Source organism: Artemia sp. Qi Xiang Cuo, chromosome 16 (assembly GCF_049724085.1).
Source record: "Artemia sp. Qi Xiang Cuo chromosome 16, ASM4972408v1, whole genome shotgun sequence".
NCBI lineage: Eukaryota > Metazoa > Arthropoda > Branchiopoda > Anostraca > Artemiidae > Artemia > Artemia sp. Qi Xiang Cuo.
The window spans coordinates 25,039,063-25,056,781 of NC_142809.1; the positions used below are offsets into that span (position 1 = coordinate 25,039,063).

The 17,719-nt window shown below is 33.5% G+C and overlaps 1 protein-coding gene across 3 annotated transcripts in view; it reads left to right on the forward strand.

The window, feature by feature from the left end:
• Positions 1–17,719, forward strand: part of LOC148942708 (protein madd-4-like) — a 305,059-nt gene that overhangs the window by 198,021 nt on the left and 89,319 nt on the right. For all 3 annotated transcript variants that reach the window (XR_016143070.1, XM_089102254.1, XM_089102253.1), the window contains one exon: positions 1,790–1,917. Coding sequence is in view for 2 of the 3 variants with exons in the window: in XM_089102254.1 (XP_088958380.1) it covers positions 1,790–1,917 (128 nt within the window). In the remaining variant the exon portion in view is untranslated. The remainder of the gene's footprint in view (positions 1–1,789; positions 1,918–17,719) is intronic.

Genomic DNA, 17,719 nt, shown 5'->3' on the forward strand with positions numbered 1-17,719 from the left:
AAATTGCATTTAAATCTAAATAATTCTTTTTATTATTTTTTCTATGTCCTCTTGATCGTTTTTTACGTTTAGTGGGGCAATTAAAAGAAGCGTGCTCAGTTAAACCATTAATACAGTTAGCAACTATAGTGGACATATCTCCGTATTTCGCAACTCGATCATTTAGCCCAAAAGGATAAGCGGTACCCAGAGCATGGATCCAATAATCTTCTCGTCTGCGTAATTTATTATTTTTCTATTCTTTAGTAAAGTTTTCTAGGTCCAGATTTTCTAAAATTGTAATAGTTAGATTAGATACTGAGCAAGTACCATTATTACAATGTTGAACTAGATAATTATTAGTTTTTTCTTTGGTAATTGTAGTTTTATGTCCCGAAAATCTCTTATATATGTTGTTAACTATTTCCCCCACAGATTGTAATTGACATTTTTTACATTCTATTAAGAAGATAATATTATTTTTTTTGCAATTTATCTGTCCAGTTAATAAACATTGAAACTTTTTATTATATAAAGTGCTTTTAACATAATTTCGAGGGATGAAGTGATCTTGGCAAAGAAAACAACAACCATTACACTTACTAATGTTCGGCAGACCCCTTTGAATATTATCATTGCCATTATTATTCCATATAAAATCAAAAATCAAATAAAACCAAGACGCCAAAACAATACAAAAATCCAAACCATCTCCAAAACCCAACCCAAAAGTCCACAAGTAATAAGGTTACTCTAACTAATCATAAAAAAAAAAAACATACCCTAAATAGAACATTTGCTTATGCTACTCTTTTAAAATAAGTGATAAATTCGCCAAATAATCATCAATTTCAGGTAAAACCGGGACCAGGGTTAAGGTCCGTCGGGGAGGAATTTTTGATGATTCCTCCACCAGCACTAGATCCAACCTGGATTCATATTATGTTTAAGAGGTAATTACTTGGCAAAAAAAAAAAAAAAAAAAAAAAAAAAAAAAAAAAAAAAAAAAAAAAAAAAAAAACTGTCGTCCTAATCCAGCAATTGAGACAAATGTGCACTTGAACGAGGCTTTCACCTTACCCATCTATCCAACTACCCTGGACCAAACAGTATAACCGAACCGTCAACCAAATAGGAATGTCCAAGTCCATGCAAAGTCGTCATCAATAATGTAAGTCGTTGTAAATTTACGTTGTATGTAATATATATATATATATATATATATATATATATATATATATATATATATATATATATATATATATATATATATATATATATATATATATATATATATATATATATATATATATATATATATATATATATATATATATATATATATATATATATATATATATATATATATATATATATATATATATATATATATATATATATATATATATATATATATATATATATATATATATATATATATATATATATATATATATGTCCAGTCCATGGTTTTTGAACCATAGATTTCTTACATCACTAAAACGATCTTCTACACAGTTATATTTTTTTTTTTTTTATAAGCCTTAAATTTAGTTTATAACAATGTGTGATTTACATTAGCCTTAGTTCAAAGTACTTATGCATCAATAAAAAGAAAGAAAACGCAGACATTGCAATGTATCTCGAAAAAAAAAACATTTATTTTCCATGGAAAGTTGACACCTAATTTTATAGAGATACAAAAATGATCAAATAATATACAATGACAGAAAGAAACCCGCCATCCCCATCTTTTCACATGTTTATTCACTTGTTGCTTATTTAAGTCCTATTTGTCTTTACATTACAGATCAAAAGTAAAATGGTTTAAAGGAAGTTCTAGAATAAAGGAATTGGAAAGAATTGAGGTTACAAAATCAGGGAATCTTCTCATTTATGATGTATCGCTAAAAGATGCTGGAATTTATTGGTGCAAAGGTATTTTTTAATTATTTGCTTAAGACATCATAGTAAATTTTTCTTTTACATTGAAGCCATTTATTTTCCTTTATTACAGGCATCCTTTTATTACACTTATGTAGAAATTTAGTAATTTTTCAGAGGCAACGCTATAGAATTGCCTATAGTAAAGGCCATACGGCTCCAATGTTTTATTATTATTTTTTCCCCAGAGGCACTTCTTATGGAAGGGGGGGGGGGTCGTATGAACTTCAGAGAGGACTCATTTGATTGAAAATTGGAAGTCATAGTGCTCTTTTTAAGAGTCAAAAGTGATCGAAGGGCAATTAGCCCCCCCCCACGCCTTTTCCCCCAAAGAACCAGATAAAAATTTTGAGATAACAATTCTGTTAAAAATAGCTCAAAAAGTCAGACAAAAATCTGGTGTAGAAACAAAGCCCCCACCCCAGGGCCAGGGCCCCAGGGCTCGTATAAACTTCAGAGAGGGCTCACATGATTGGAAATTGAAAGTTCTAGTTCACTTTTTAAGAGTCAAAAGAGATATGAGGGCAATTAGTCCCCCCTCCACGCCTTTTTTCCCCAAACACATCAGCTAAAAATTTTGAGATAACCATTTTGTTAAAAATAGTTAATATGTCAGATAAAAAAAAGCTCCGGTGTCGACACAACCTCCCAGGGCCCGGGGGCAGGCATTGTATGTTATGCCCTGAGGGCATATATGGTTCATATGGAAGTGATGCTCATATATACTTCAGAGACGGCTCATTTGATTGAAAATTGAAAGTTATAGTTCACTTTTTAAGAGTCAAAAGAGATCTCTTGGCAACTACCGCTCCCCCCCCCCCTTCTAAGCCCTTTTTCACCAAACCCATCCGATACGAATTTTGACATTACCATTTTGTTACAAATAATTCAAAGGTCAGATTACAAAACTCCGGTGTCGACAAACCCCCAAGGGCCCGGAGGCAAGTGTTTTAAGTTATGCTCCGGGGGCATATAAGTTTTTATGTAAGGGTCGTCATATAAACTTCTGAAGTGGCTCATTTTCTTGGAAACTGAAAGTTCTAGTTATCTTTTTATGAGTGAAAAGTGATCGGAGGGCATCTAGCCCCCCCCCCCCCCCACACACACAGCCTCTTTTTCCCAAATTCTATTCCCCAAAGTCATATCGACTTTGGAGAGGGATCATTCAATTGGAAATCGGAAGTTATATACTCTTTTTAAGATTCAAAAAGGATAGGAGGGCAACTAGCCCCCCCCCCATACCTTTTTCCCAAGTTGCATCCGATAAAAATTTTTAGATAGCCATTTTGTTAAAAATAGTTAAAAAATCAGATAACAAAACTCCACGGTCAACAAAACCCCCCTTGTAAGTAATGTAAGTTATCTGATTTGAACCCCCCTTGTAAGCCTTGTAAGTTATGTCCTGGGGACATATATGGTTCTTATGGAAGGGGTGCCCGTTAAAACCTCAGAGGGGCTCATTTGATTGGAAAGTAAAGATTCTAGTACACTTTTTAAGAGTAAAAAAAAGATCGGAGGAAAACTAGCTCCCCGCGTCCTTTTTCCCCAAACCCATCTGATAAGAATTTGAGATAGCCATTTTGTTAAAAATAGTTCAATAGTCAGATCAAAAAAACTCTATGGTCGATGTTTTAAGGTTTATTTATTCATTTATATTAGTATTTGTTGTATGTTTTTTGCTATGATTGTTTATTTAATTTCTGTTCGTTTTGGGTTTAATTTTTCTTTAATAGTAATTTCTGGTCGTTTTTAGTTTGAATTTTAACAAGTATTTGTATCTGCTGATGTTAAGTTTAAAATGGTCTTTACTTTTCTTTGAAAAACCTGTTTTTGGAAAGTTTTGTTTTAAATTAATCAATTAAGGTGTCGATTTCTGATAATTATTTTTTATAGAAGAATTTTTTGCACAAAATTTATTTAAAATTTAGAATGTTCAACAACTTGACTGTTATGGCACCCGTTAGAAGAAAATGGATAATGGCTCTTCCCAGAACAAGCTAAGTCCTGATTTTGTAGAAAATAACCAAAGTCCTGATTCTGTATCAAAGTAATCTAGAGGTACAGGCAATGCCAATGGTTCTTTCCTTCCCTCGCTTCAAATAAAAGATTAGCGAAGAGGTAGACTTATACAACTTATTTCAATCAAACTCACACAGGTATTTTAATCTGCAATATTGGAGTTAAAAAGCGGGGCTCTGGTCTTCTACATCCCCCCCTATCCTGTTTGAACCAACACCTTGTTTGAACCCAAAGTCATTTAAAGAATTCACATTTTTATGTCTAACCAAACGGAAACCAAAAGGGATATGCAACCGTTTTGTCATCCTTCCCGCATGTTAAATTTTTAGAAAAAAGGTTGGCTAATATACCTTGTTTGAGCTACAATCACACGAGGAAATTCGATCTGTAATATCGAAGTTAAATCTATACCTCTTTTCTTCTTATTAGTAACTTATTTGAACCAAAACCAGTCAAAGGTTCCCCTCCCCTTTTATGCAGAATAATTTATGCTTGTTTTAAGTTTTAATATTGCTCCTTATTTTCAGTTGAAAAAAAAAACTTGTTTGTATTATTTAATTTCTGATCATTTTTCAAATAATGCGGAGAAATCCGCATCCCCCTTCCACGGAAAATCCAACCCCAACGGAAACTTCTCCATGAAAATTTCCTCCCGCGTTAAGTATATAGAGTTCTAAGGGCGCCGGCAGAAAACTTTCCAGGGGGGCCAAACGCCAGAATATCTGTGGAGGCTGGGTGACAGGGAATATATTTCAGGAATTTTTTTCGTTGGAATAAGCTTATTTTTAAATACATTTAGGAAAAAAAACCATCAAATAAAAAGAGCAATTAAATTGCATGCAAAACGAAACAAAATACAGTAAATTTTAAAGCGGAAGGATTCCTGGCAAAAGGGATCAGTTAGTTCAATCAATAATATATTTAATTATTATGCATTTAATCTTAAAAGAAAATCCATCTCAAACCAAAATTACAGAAAGATTGCTACCGTAGATTATAATAATAGATGTAGACTTGTCTTTATGTAATTTCCTACGCCTAGGAGTAGAGAAACTCAAAAATCATCCTACCTGCATAGATACCACGTTTTGATTTTATAACGGCCATGTAAAATGTACCTTTTTCATAATAGGAAAATTCTCCCCCTCGAACTTAAATCTTTTATACATGCAGACATTAAAAAAAATAGAATTGTGAAAAAAAAAAAACTTACTATCCAGCTGTCAAATTGACCCTCTTTCTTTTCATTGTCCTATTCAACTAAATAAAATGAACAGGTTCAAAAAAAATTTTCGTCACAGGAGAATCTTATCAAATAGTTTGTGAAAATTAAACTGGAAGTAAAAAGTGACTCGAACCAACATTCACCAGAACTAAAAATGAAATTCTTATGACAATTGCTACACCGGTAGTATTGGCTTTTTATGCTGATTCTAAATATATACAATCCTTTCAGTTTATTATTACCAACCCAAAACCTTTTCATCCAACCGAAATTCTTTTGAGGACCTTTTACCAAATTACTATTTATCGCGATTTTTTAGGTATATTTAAATTTTATCCAAAATTGAAATTGAAAATTTAAACGTAGGACGGTAGTGATACACGTACAATTATTGATTTACATTTTTTAAAAGCAATTAACCAGGGATTTAAGGGACAGGCACATCAAATTATATCTTGATTAGGCCTGGGTATGATTTGGAAAACAATCAGAAATTAAATAAAAAAAGAGCTTTTCAACTGAAAGTAAGAAACAGATTTGAAACCTATCTGAAAAGATTATTCTTTATATGAAAGAGACTGTGTACTCCTTAGCTCCTTACTCTTTAATGTGAAATTTGGCTTTTTTCCAAATTTTGAAATAAAATTTGCAGTTGGAAAGACAAGATCTTTCAAAGTCCTATAAAAACTTTTGTTTAATGAGCAAGGTGTTGAGAAAGGGGTAGTCCCCCTTATATACCGAGTAATTTCTAATTTTTGTTTTAAATTTTGAACTTGCTCCTTAAATTAGTTGAAAACCCTTTTCTATTTGTTTAATTACATTTCATGAAAGTAAAGTTTTATGAATACAGTACTTTTGGTAACGCAGAAAAAACGATCAATATTTCAATGAACTTTGTTTGGATTTTGATGGGTAATCAGACAGTTCGTGGTTTTGAACTAACTGTAAGTGCGGAGTGACCCGGCTCAATAGTTACCGAATCTCTAAGAAACTGAACTTTGATACCAGTTCATATATCAAAAGAATTGGCTTATAATGCTGATTCCAAATATCTAAGCTTCATTAAGTTTAGTTTTACCCGTCAAAAGCTAGGAGGCTGAGAAAATGTGTATGATTTTCAAAAAAAAGGGGGAAAGACCCCCTCGAAGTCATAGAATTTTAATGAAAATCACACCATAAGATTCAACGTATCAAAGACCCTACTCCACAGGTTTCAAGCTCATATCTACAAAAATGTGGAATTTTGTAATTTTTGCCAGAAGAAAGATCACAGATGCATGTTTATTTTTTTTTCCAGGCGGATCGTATCGACCCAGTGGGCCTAGACCGTCGAGAGAGGGCTCATTCTAATGGAAATAAAAGGGTATAGTGCCATTTTTAAGTGACCAAAATAATTGGAGGGCAACTAGGCCCACTCCAACGTCACCTTTTTCCCAAAATCGTATAATCAAAATTTTGAGATAGTTTTTTTTTTCTTCAGCATAGCTGAAAGGCCCAATAACTATGTCTTTAGAGGTAAAATGACCCCCTACATCCCCTGGGGATATGTTTTTAAGTTATAAAAATTTCCTATTGTTTTATTTATTATTGGGAATATGCATACATTTTTCGGGTGGGGAGGGGAAGAAGAATTTTCTGCTGGTACGATTTGACACGGAAAGAATTTTCCATGGAGAGGGAAGTTTTCAGGGGGGTACACTTTTCAGGGGAATTGGCGCACTTGATGAATTTGCCAGAATTCCTATACGAAATTTCTTTATATGTCTTGCTTTTTCTTTACCGATTCCATTTTAGGCGTGGAGATGTTAATGGTAATTGTCTGGGGTAAATTCTTGCCAGGATTTAATTGCCCAGAGGACAATTCTATGGGAAGGGAGATTTTTCCGTGGAGGTGGAGACAGGTATCCGGGCATTATCTAAAAATTAATCAGAAATTAAATAAAAAAAAACAAGTTTTTTCAACTAAAAGTAAGGAGCAACATTAAAACTTAAAATGAACAGAAATTATGACGTATATGAGGGGGTTGGCTCCTCCTCAACACCTCGCTCTTTACGCTAAAGTTTAAGTTTTGTCCCAATTCTTTAAAAACAACTCCTGCATGAAACACAAGGGTCGTTTAATTATAACAAAAAGTAACTTTCTTCTGAAGTGCCGGAAAAACTGTAGCGTGAAGAGCGAGGTATTGAGAAGGGGGCAACATCCCTCATAAACCTAATAATTTCTGTTCGTTTTAAGTTTTAATGTTGCTGCTTACTTTCAGTTGAATAAATTTTTTTCTGTTTAATGAAGTTTAGAGACAAACATTTTTCTAAAGGCATTGAAAAAGTATGTTAATTAAAGTAAAAGTATATAAAAATGGAAAAAGTAATTAATAAAAAAAATACACAAAACAATAGCCTACTTACAAAAACTAATATATAAACTCCCAGCATTCAGTTCTGTTGAGCAATGCCGAAGCGCATGACGAATATTTTTTAATTATATCGACAGTTTTGAACTTGATTATAAACACCAAAATATTTAATGCCTTTAGACTCAATTGTTTATAAAAAGTAACGTATTATCAAAGTAGTTCGTTCAAAGTAAAATATTAAAACTAAGATTTAAAAAATCAAATAAAAATTGTTAATTTAACATATTTTATTTAATTTTTTATACCAAAATCAATACATTTGACACCTTTATACTTCATAAGTGTAAAAAATTAAATATTTTTCAAAGCGACAACTAGAAAAATACAATCACTCCTGGAAAAATAAATAAATGATAATAAAACACAAAAAACGCATCCGTTCAGTGGGAAATGCAACAATTTTCAGAATTTCGTTCAGGAGATACATTTCTGATTATAGTGGCTTCATATATCTGCTCATGGGTACTCTGGCAATGCAAACAAAAGTTGACGGCATATTTTACCGAAATTGCCCTTACTAAGTCGTTTTCCTTGTGTTTCTTTAAATTAATTTAAAACCCTTTTTCCACAAAATCAGTTTTTCAAAGAAGTAGAGATGCCTCAGGAGGTCCGGTACCCACACCTTATTGGGGCATAGAACCACGTGGTTTATGGTTTTTGTCAGTGAGAATGAAAAAATAGTATTTTTCTCACTTGAAAAACAGGAATTTTGTCACATTTATGGATGTATTTATGGTTTTTGTCAGTGAGAATGTAAAAACAGAACTTTCTCACATTTATGTCTGTTTTTATGGTTTTTGTCAGTGAGAATGGAAATACAGAAACTTTGTCCCGTTCATGGATTATTGAGTCTAATGGGAGCAGGTCAATGACACTTCCTTCTTGTTGTTGCTCGATGCAAATGTTATGAGTTTCCCAGAAACAGTTAGATCACATGTTTCCTTCTCAGCCAATCAGAGACTTGCTTACATATGATTTTCCCCGTTACATAACAATTCACCCTTGAGATTTCGTATATAACGGGCATGCAATGTGATTAAATTATCAGAAAGTATTTTGACACAATGGATAAATTTGATGAATTAGAAGCATTGGCAACCTCAATTTACCATGTAAGTTCCATTTTTATTTTCAAAATAAAATTATTTTCCGCGGTCATCCTCCCGTATATTCAGGTAAATCCCCCCCCCCCATACAATACAAACATCACTATACAATCACTATACTCGATAGAAAACATAAAAGGTGTTCTTTTACACTCAAAAACTAATCCCCCTCCCATCCATCATTGTTTTTACAACCAAATTCTCGCAAAAAGAAATAATTATCCTTTCGAAAAATTTAGCTTTTCCATATTGTAATCTTTTCTCTAACAGAGACTTCCGTCACTGTTGTTATTAAGCGTTCTGTTTTGACATAATGCTCCAGCGGGAAGCCTATAATTAGCTGTCACCCCTTTTCCTGTCTGTATACATTATCTGGTTTTAGGCAATCGAGGTTTTCAGTGCTTTTACGTAATTCAGTGTTTGTCTGAAAATAGCGGTCAGCTAATTTTGTCTGCAAATTAGCGATAGACCTAGGGTGGGTTAATTTTCATAAATTTAGGGGAGGGGGCGTGAATCAGTGATTTTTGATGGGGAGGGGGTTAGCACTTTTAATAGTGACAAAATAGAAATGAAAAGATAATTGTTTCTTACTTCAGTGTCTAACCATTTCTCTTCGAAATTTAGCGATTTTAGCTATAACAATTTTCCTAAATTTAGGGGAGGGGGGCGTGAATCCAGGATTTTTGTTGGGGAGGGGGTTAGCGCTTTTATTAGTGACAAAATAGAAAATGAAAGATTTTTTTCATCATAAATGTTTTCGACTACAGTGTCTAACCATTTCTCATTTAAATTTTAGCGATTTTAACTATAACAATTTTCCTAAATTTAGGGGAGGGTGCGTGAATCCGTGATTTTTGTTGGGGAGGGGGTTAGCGCTTTTATTAGTGACAAAATAGAAATGAAAGATTGTTTTTATCATAATTGTTTTCTACTTCGTTGTGAGAACCATTTCTTTTTAACATTTTAGCGATTTTAACTATAAAATTTAAATAAAAGGCAGTAAGATATATTCTTTATTGATCTGGCATGCGCTTGAATAAAAAACTGAATGTTCGTATAATAATGCTTTGATTTATTTCTGAGAAAAATTGAATTTATTATATTCAAACTATGATTTTCAGAGTTTAGGTTGCTTTCGACAAAGATTTCTCTTTACATACGGCAAATTTCCACAAGGTGATTGATCCATGCCCCTTCTAAATGTGATAGAAGCTACTACACCCTGCTTCAATCTCTTTTTACGTATTCAAACTGAATGTTCGTATAACAATGCTTTGAGTTATTCCTCAGAAAATTGACCCCTCCAAATATTTACTCAGAGGGGCAGTTACTGAAATGTAAAACATTACTTATTTGACAATCATTTTCACAGTTTTCAAGTTGGGATCTTTGAACACACTCCCTTCTTCTCAGTTTATTCTATGAAAGTGAGCTGTATTTGTTAGAGTTTCAGAAACAACACATATTTATTTAATTTAAACACTTTTTTTTCAGATATAATAATGTTTGGTGTGATTGACACAGAATATATTGGTCTGAAATATTCCTCAACTGGCATTATTTTCGAAGCAGCTTTCTTACTCCTAGACAATCAACGACGTGAAATTCATTGCTATAAATGGAACATCAGATACAATATGTATAAGTACGAGAAAAACAGATGGAGTCCAACACTAAATTTCATGAATCGAAATGGCTTTTACACTAAAACCATACGACCACATAATGAACATGGCTATGAAATAAAACATGTACAAGAGGAAATTCAGGAAATATGCAGTTTTTTCGGCGTGCAAGCTGTTTATGTTAAGGGAAACGTGCCAACTGATAAACTCTTACTAGAAAAATGCGATAAAAACATAGCATTATTCAATTTAGAAGACTTCAAATGTGAGAAATACCTGCACTCAGTCCATGACCCAGAAGATGAAGTTAGATATTTCGCTCAATGAATACCGGAAAAGATACCTGACATGGAAAAATGCATCAGATATCCAAAGTCCTAAACTTGCTCCTCCTCATATCAAATGGATTAAGCTTCTTTTTTTTTAAATATGTCATTATTTTTTTTTCAAATGTTTTTAAATATTTTTAAGTAATAAATATCTTAAGCCTCAACCGTTTTATTATCTAGAATATTCTATCGCCATGAAAATTATAATTTCGTATTAAACATTTCAGGGAACACACTTTCAAGTTCAGCATGTTGGAGAACCCTAAATACTCACCCCTAAAAAGGTAAGTTAACCCTTAAAGTTAAAAGAGTTTCCCTGAAATTACGCTTTCAGATCCAACAGGTCAGGGTACAAACTTTCAGGTTCAGCATGTAGGAGAACCCTAAATGCTCATCCCTAAAAAGGTAAGTTAACCCTAAACGCTTAAAGAATTTCTCTGAAATCACACTTTCAGGTTCAGCATGTAGGAGAACCCTAAATGCTCATCCCTAAAAAAGGTAAGTTAACCCTAAACGCTTAAAGAATTTCTCTGAAATCACAATTTCAGATTCAGCATGTAGGAGAACCCTAAATGCTCATCCCTAAAAAGGTAAGTTAACCCTAAACGCTTAAAGAATTTCTCTGAAATCACACTTTCAGGTTAGGTTAGGTAGGACCCCGACCCACACTACCCCAACCCCGAAGGAAGCCCCCGGTGCTCAAAGGTCCCCAAAGCTCCCAAAGGGCCCCCGGACCCCCAAAGGCCCTCCCCCGGACCCCCAAAGGCCCTCACCCGGTCCCCAAAGGTCCCCCAAGCTCCCAAAGGACCCCGGACCCCCAAAGGCCCTCACCCGGTCCCCCAAGGTCCACCCGGCTCCCAAAGGACCAATCGGCCCTCAAGTGCCCCCCATACCCCCAAAGGCCCTCCCCGGGCCCCCAAAGGTCCACCGGGCTCCCAAAGGACCACCCGGCCCTAAAGGCCCCCCCAGACCCCCCAAGGACCCCCCGCCCCCCCAAGGCCCCTGAGCTCCCATTTTTAATACTTTTTATTGCTTTATTATATCTTTTCAGAACAAGTTATTTTCTTAATGTCCATGCTAAACCCAATTTACAAGTTGAAGTACCAATCACTTTCACCCACAACTTTACTATACTGATTTTTGAATGCTCCAACACCAAGCAATACTTTTCAAAGCCATTTCAGAACAACTTCTTTTCTTAATGTCCTTCCTAAACCCATTTTACAAATTGAAGTACCCATCCTTTACACCCACAACTTTACTTTACAGCTTTTTGAATACTCCAACATCAAGCAATACTTTTCAAAGGGCATTTCAGAACAAGTTCCTTTCTTAATGTCCTTCCTAAAACCAATTTACAAGTTGAAGCATCCATTCTTTTCACTCAAAACTTTACTTCGCAGCTTTTTGAATTCCTCAACACCAAGATATACCTTTCAAAAGGCATTTCAGAGCAACATCTTTTCTTAATATCCTTTCTACACCCATTTTCCAACTTGAAGTACCCAACTTTTTCACCCAGAACTTTACTTTACAGCTTTTTGAATGCCCACAACACCAAGCAATACTTTTCAAAAGGCATTTCAGAGCAAGTTCCTTTCTTAATGTCCCTCCTCAACCAATTTTACAAGTTGAAGCATCCATCCTTTTCACTCACAACTTTACTTTACAGCTTTTTGGATGCCTCAACACCAAGAAATACCATTCAAAAGACATTTCAGAGCAAGTTCCTTTCTTAATATCCCTTCTAAAACCATTTTACAAGTTGAAGTACCCATCCTTTTCACCCAAAACTTTACTTTACAACTTTTTGAATACCTCAACACCAAGCAATACCTTTCAAAAGGCATTTCAGAGTAAGTTCTTTACCCATTTTACAAGTTGAAGCATCCATCCTTTTCACCCACAACTTTACTTTACACCTTTTTGGTTCTTTTGAATGCGCCAATACCATTCAATACTTTTAAAAGACATTTAATAAAAACTTCTTTTCATAATGTCCCTACTAAACCCATTTTACAAATTGAAGTACCCATCCTTTTCACCCACAACTTTACTTTACAGCTTTTTGAATGCTCAAACATCAAGCAATACTTTTCAAAGACATTTCAGAACAAGTTCTTTTCTTAGTGACCGTCCTAAACCCATTTTACAAGTTGAAGTACCCATCCTTTTCACCCAAAACTTTACTTTACAGCTTTTTGAATGCTCCAACACCAAGCAATACTTTTCAAAGGGCATTTCAGAACAATTTCTTTTCTTAGTGTCTTCCTAAACCCATTTTACAAGTTTAAGTACCCATCCTTTACAGCCAACACCAAGAAATACCTTTCAAAAGGCATTTAACAACAAGTTCCTTTCTTAATATCCCTCCTAAACCCATTTTACAAGTAGAAGTACTCATCCTTTTCACCACAACTTTACTTTACAACTTTTTTTCTTAATGTCCCTCCTAAACCCAATTTACAAGTTGAAGAACCCAACTTTTTCACCCAGAACTATACTTCACAGCTTTTTGAATGCCCACAACACCAAGCAATACTTTTCAAAAGGCATTTCAGAACAAGTTATTTTCTTAATGTCCTTCCTAACCCATTTTACAAGTTGAAGTTCCCAGCCTTTTCACCCACAACTATACTTTACAGCTTTTTGAATGCCACAACATCAAGCAATACTTTTCAAAGACATTTCAGAGCAAGTTCTTTTCTTAATGTCCCTCCTAAACCCATGTTACAAGTTGAAGTACCCATCCTTTTCACCCAAAACTTTGCTTTACAGCTTTTTGAATTCCCCAACACCTAGCAACACTTTTTAAAAGACATTTCAGAACAAGTTCCTTTCTTAATGTCCCTCCTCAAACCATTTTACAAGTTGAAGTACCCATCCTTTTCACCACAACTTTACTTTACAACTTTTTTTTTCTTAATGTCCCTCCTAAACCCATTTTACAAGTTGAAGTACCCAACTTTTTCACCCAGAACTATGCTTCACAGCTTTTTCAATGACCCAACACCAAGCAATACTTTTCAAAAGGCATTTCAGAACAAGTTCTTTTCTTAATGTCCATCCTAAACCCATTTTACAAGTTGAGGTACCCATCCTTTTCACCACAACTTTACTTTACAACTTTCGTGCACGCCACAATATCATACAAGTCTCCACTTCAGTTCCGATTTTTTTTTGTACACGCCACAATATCAGGCAAGTTTCCACTTGAGTTCAGATTTTTCTCAAAGAGATGAAAAAATTTAAAATACTGTTCCAAATTTTTCATAGAAGATAGAAAGTTCAAGTTATCTTCTGAATTTTATTAAAGAACTTACAGTTCAATTCTAATTTCTCCAAAGAAAATAAAAATCTTCCACTTCATTTCTTAATTTCACAAAGACACAAGGTAATTTAAAGTTCTATTTGAAATTTTTCCGTAGAAGATAGAAAAAGCTATACCATAGTTGTGAATACTTTTCCGGAAGATAAAAATTTCTACTTCAATTTTAAATTTTCTCAACGAAGTGAAGAAAAGTTCAAGTTCTAGTCATCATGCAAGATTCCACTTCAGTTAAGATTTTTCTCAAAGAGATGAAAAAATTTAAAATACTCTTCCAAATTTTTTCATAGAAGATAGAAAGTTCAAGTTATCTTCTGAATTTTATTAAAGAACTTACAGTTCAATTCTAATTTCTCCAAAGAAAATAAAAATCTTCCACTTCAGTTCTTAATTTCACAAAGACACAAGGATATTTAAAGTTCGATTTGAAGTTTCTCAATGAAGTGAAGAAAAGTTCAAGCTCTCTTCTGAATTTTCTCAATGAAAAAGAAATTAGTTATTGATCAATTCTATTTTTCCTAATAATATAAAAGGGTTCCACTTCAGTTCAGATATTTCCCCAAAGACATAAATTTAAAATTCTCCTCAAATTTTCTGTAGAAGATAGAAAAAGTTACACATTGATCGTGAATATTTCACTATGAAGATAAGGAGCTACTTTTCTCATTGATGTGAAGAAAAGTTCAAGTTCTTTTCCTAACTATCCATATGAAAAGAAATAAGTTACAGATCAATTCTATTTTTCAAGAAAAAATAAAAAATTTCCACTTCAATTCAGATTTTTCTCAGAGATGGAAAAATTTAAAATTACTGTTCTAAATTTTTCATAGAAAAGAAATAAGTTACAGATCAATTCTATTTTTCAAGAAAAATTAAAATTTTCCACGTACGCGCACGTACGTAGGCTAACCTAACCTAATCTAACTTAACCTAACATAATTTAATCTAGCCTAACCTAACCTAACCTAACTTAAACATGGAGAGATGTTTACTACCTAACCTAACCTAACTTAGCTAACCTAACCTAACTTACCTAACCTAACCTGACTTAACCAAACCTCAGCTAACCTAACTTAATCTAGTCTAACCTAACCTAACCATACTCGCCAGAAAATCCCCCCAGGTCGACTTTGTATTTTTGTGTTGTTGCTACATGTTGTTACTTCAATAAAAATATTTTATGCATTACTTTGTTATATTTCTATTATCTTATGAAAAGCTAGAATTTTAAGCGCTGGGAATTTTTATTAAAAATTTTAAGATTTTTTATTTCAATTGAAAAATAAATTGGAATTGAAATATAAATTTTTTCTTTTATCTAAGAAAATTCATACGAGAACTTTAAAATTCTTTGTGTCTTTCTGAAATTAAGAACTGAAGTGGAAGATTTTAATTTTTCTCTGGAGAAATTAGAATTGAACTGTAAGTTCTTTAATAAAATTCAGACTTGAGTTAACTTTCATGATCAACGTATAACTTTTTCTATCTTCTATCAAAAATTTAGAACAGTAATTTAAAATTTCTCCATCTCTTTGAGAAAAATCTGAACTGAAGTGGAAAATTTTTATTTTTCTTGAAAAATAGAATTGATCTGTAACTTATTTCTTTTCTATGAAAAATTTAGAACAGTAATTTTAAATTTTTCCATCTCTTTGAGAAAAATCTGAACTGAAGTGGAAAATATTTATTTTTTCTTGAAAAATAGAATTGATCTGTAACTTATTTCTTTTCATATGGATAGTTAGGAAAAGAACTTGAACTTTTCTTCACATCAATGAGAAAAGTAGCTCCTTATCTTCATAGTGAAATATTCACGATCAATGTGTAACTTTTTCTATCTTCTACAAAAAATTTGAGGAGAATTTTAAATTTATGTCTTTGGGGAAATATCTGAACTGAAGTAGAACCTTTTTATATTATTAGGAAAAATAGAATTGATCAATAACTAATTTCTTTTTCATTGAGAAAATTCAGAAGAGAGCTTGAACTTTTCTTCACTTCATTGAGAAACTTCAAATAGAACTTTAAATTTCCTTGTGCCTTTGTGAAATTAAGAACTGAAGTGGAAGATTTTTATTTTCTTTGGAGAAATTAGAATTGAACTGTAAGTTCTTTAATAAAATTCAGAAGATAACTTGAACTTTCTATCTTCTATGAAAGACCACAACTTTACTTCTATGAAGTAAAGTTGTGGTGAAAAGGATGAGTACTTCTACTTGTAAAATGGGTTTAGGAGGGATATTAAGAAAGGAACTTGTTGTGAAATGCCTTTTGAAAAGTATTTCTTGGTGTTGGCTGTAAAGGATGGGTACTTAAACTTGTAAAATGGGTTTAGGAAGGACATTAAGAAAAGAACTTATTCTGAAATGCCCTTTGAAAAGTATTGCTTGGTGTTGGAGCATTCAAAAATCTGTAAAGTAAAGTTTTGGGTGAAAAGGATGGGTACTTCAATTTGTAAAATGGGTTTAGGACGGTCACTAAGAAAAGAACTTGTTCTGAAATAAATGTCTTTGAAAAGTATTGCTTGATGTTTGAGCATTCAAAAAGCTGTAAAGTAAAGTTGTAGGTGAAAAGGATGGGTACTTCAACTTGTAAAATGGGTTTAGGATGGAAATTATGAAAAGAACTTGTTCTGAAATGTCTTTGAAAAGTTTTGCATGGTATTGGCGCATTCAAAAGAACCAAAAAGCTGTAAAGTAAATTTGTGGATGAAAAGGATGGATGCTTCAACTTATAAAACGGGTCTAGTAGGGACTTTAAGAAAAGGAACTTGCTCTGAAATGCCTTTTGAAAAGTATTTCTTGGTGTTGAGGTATCCAAAAAGTTGTAAAGTAAAGTTGTGGGTGAAAAGGATGGGTACTTCAACTTGTAAAATGGTTTTAGAAGGGATATTAAGAAAAGATCTTGCTCTGAAATGTCTTTTGAATGGAATTTCTTGGTGTTGAGTTATCCAAAAAGCTGTAAAGTAAAGTTGTGAGCGAAAATGATGGATGCTTCAACTTATAAAATTGGTTTAGAAGGGACATTTAGAAAAGAAGTTGCTGTGAAATGCCTTTTGAAAAGTTTTGCTTTGTGTTTTAATCATTCAAAAAGCTGTAAAGTATAGTTCTGGGTGAAAATGTTGGGTACTTCAAGCTAGAAAATGGGTGTAGAAAGGACATTAAGAATAGATGTTGCTCGCAAATGCCTTTTGAAAGGTAGTTCTTGGTGTTGAGGTATCCAAAAAGCTGTAAAGTAAATTTTTGGGTGAAATGGATGGATGCTTCAACTTGTAAAATGGGTTTAGGAGGGACATTAAGAAAAGAACTTGTTCTGAAATGCCCTTTGAAAAGTATTGCTTGGTGTTGGAGCATTCAAAAAGCTGTAAAGTAAAGTTGTGGGTGTAAAGGATGGGTACTTCAATTTGTAAAATGGGATTAGGAAGGATATTAAGAAAAGAATTTGTTCTGAAATGGCTTTGAAAAGTATTGCTTGGTGTTGGAGCATTCAAAAATCAGTATAGTAAAGTTGTGGGTGAAAGGGATTGGTACTTCAACTTGTAAAATGGGTTTAGCATGGACATTAAGAAAATAACTTGTTCTGAAAAGATATAATAAAGCCATAAAAAGTATTAAAAATGGGAGATCAGGGGCCTTTGGGGTGCTGGGGGTCCTTTGGGGGTCTGGGGGGGCCTTGAGGGCCGGGGGGTCCTTTGGGAGCCCGGTGGACCTTTGGGGACCGGGTGGGGGCCTTTGGGGGTCCGGGGAGGCC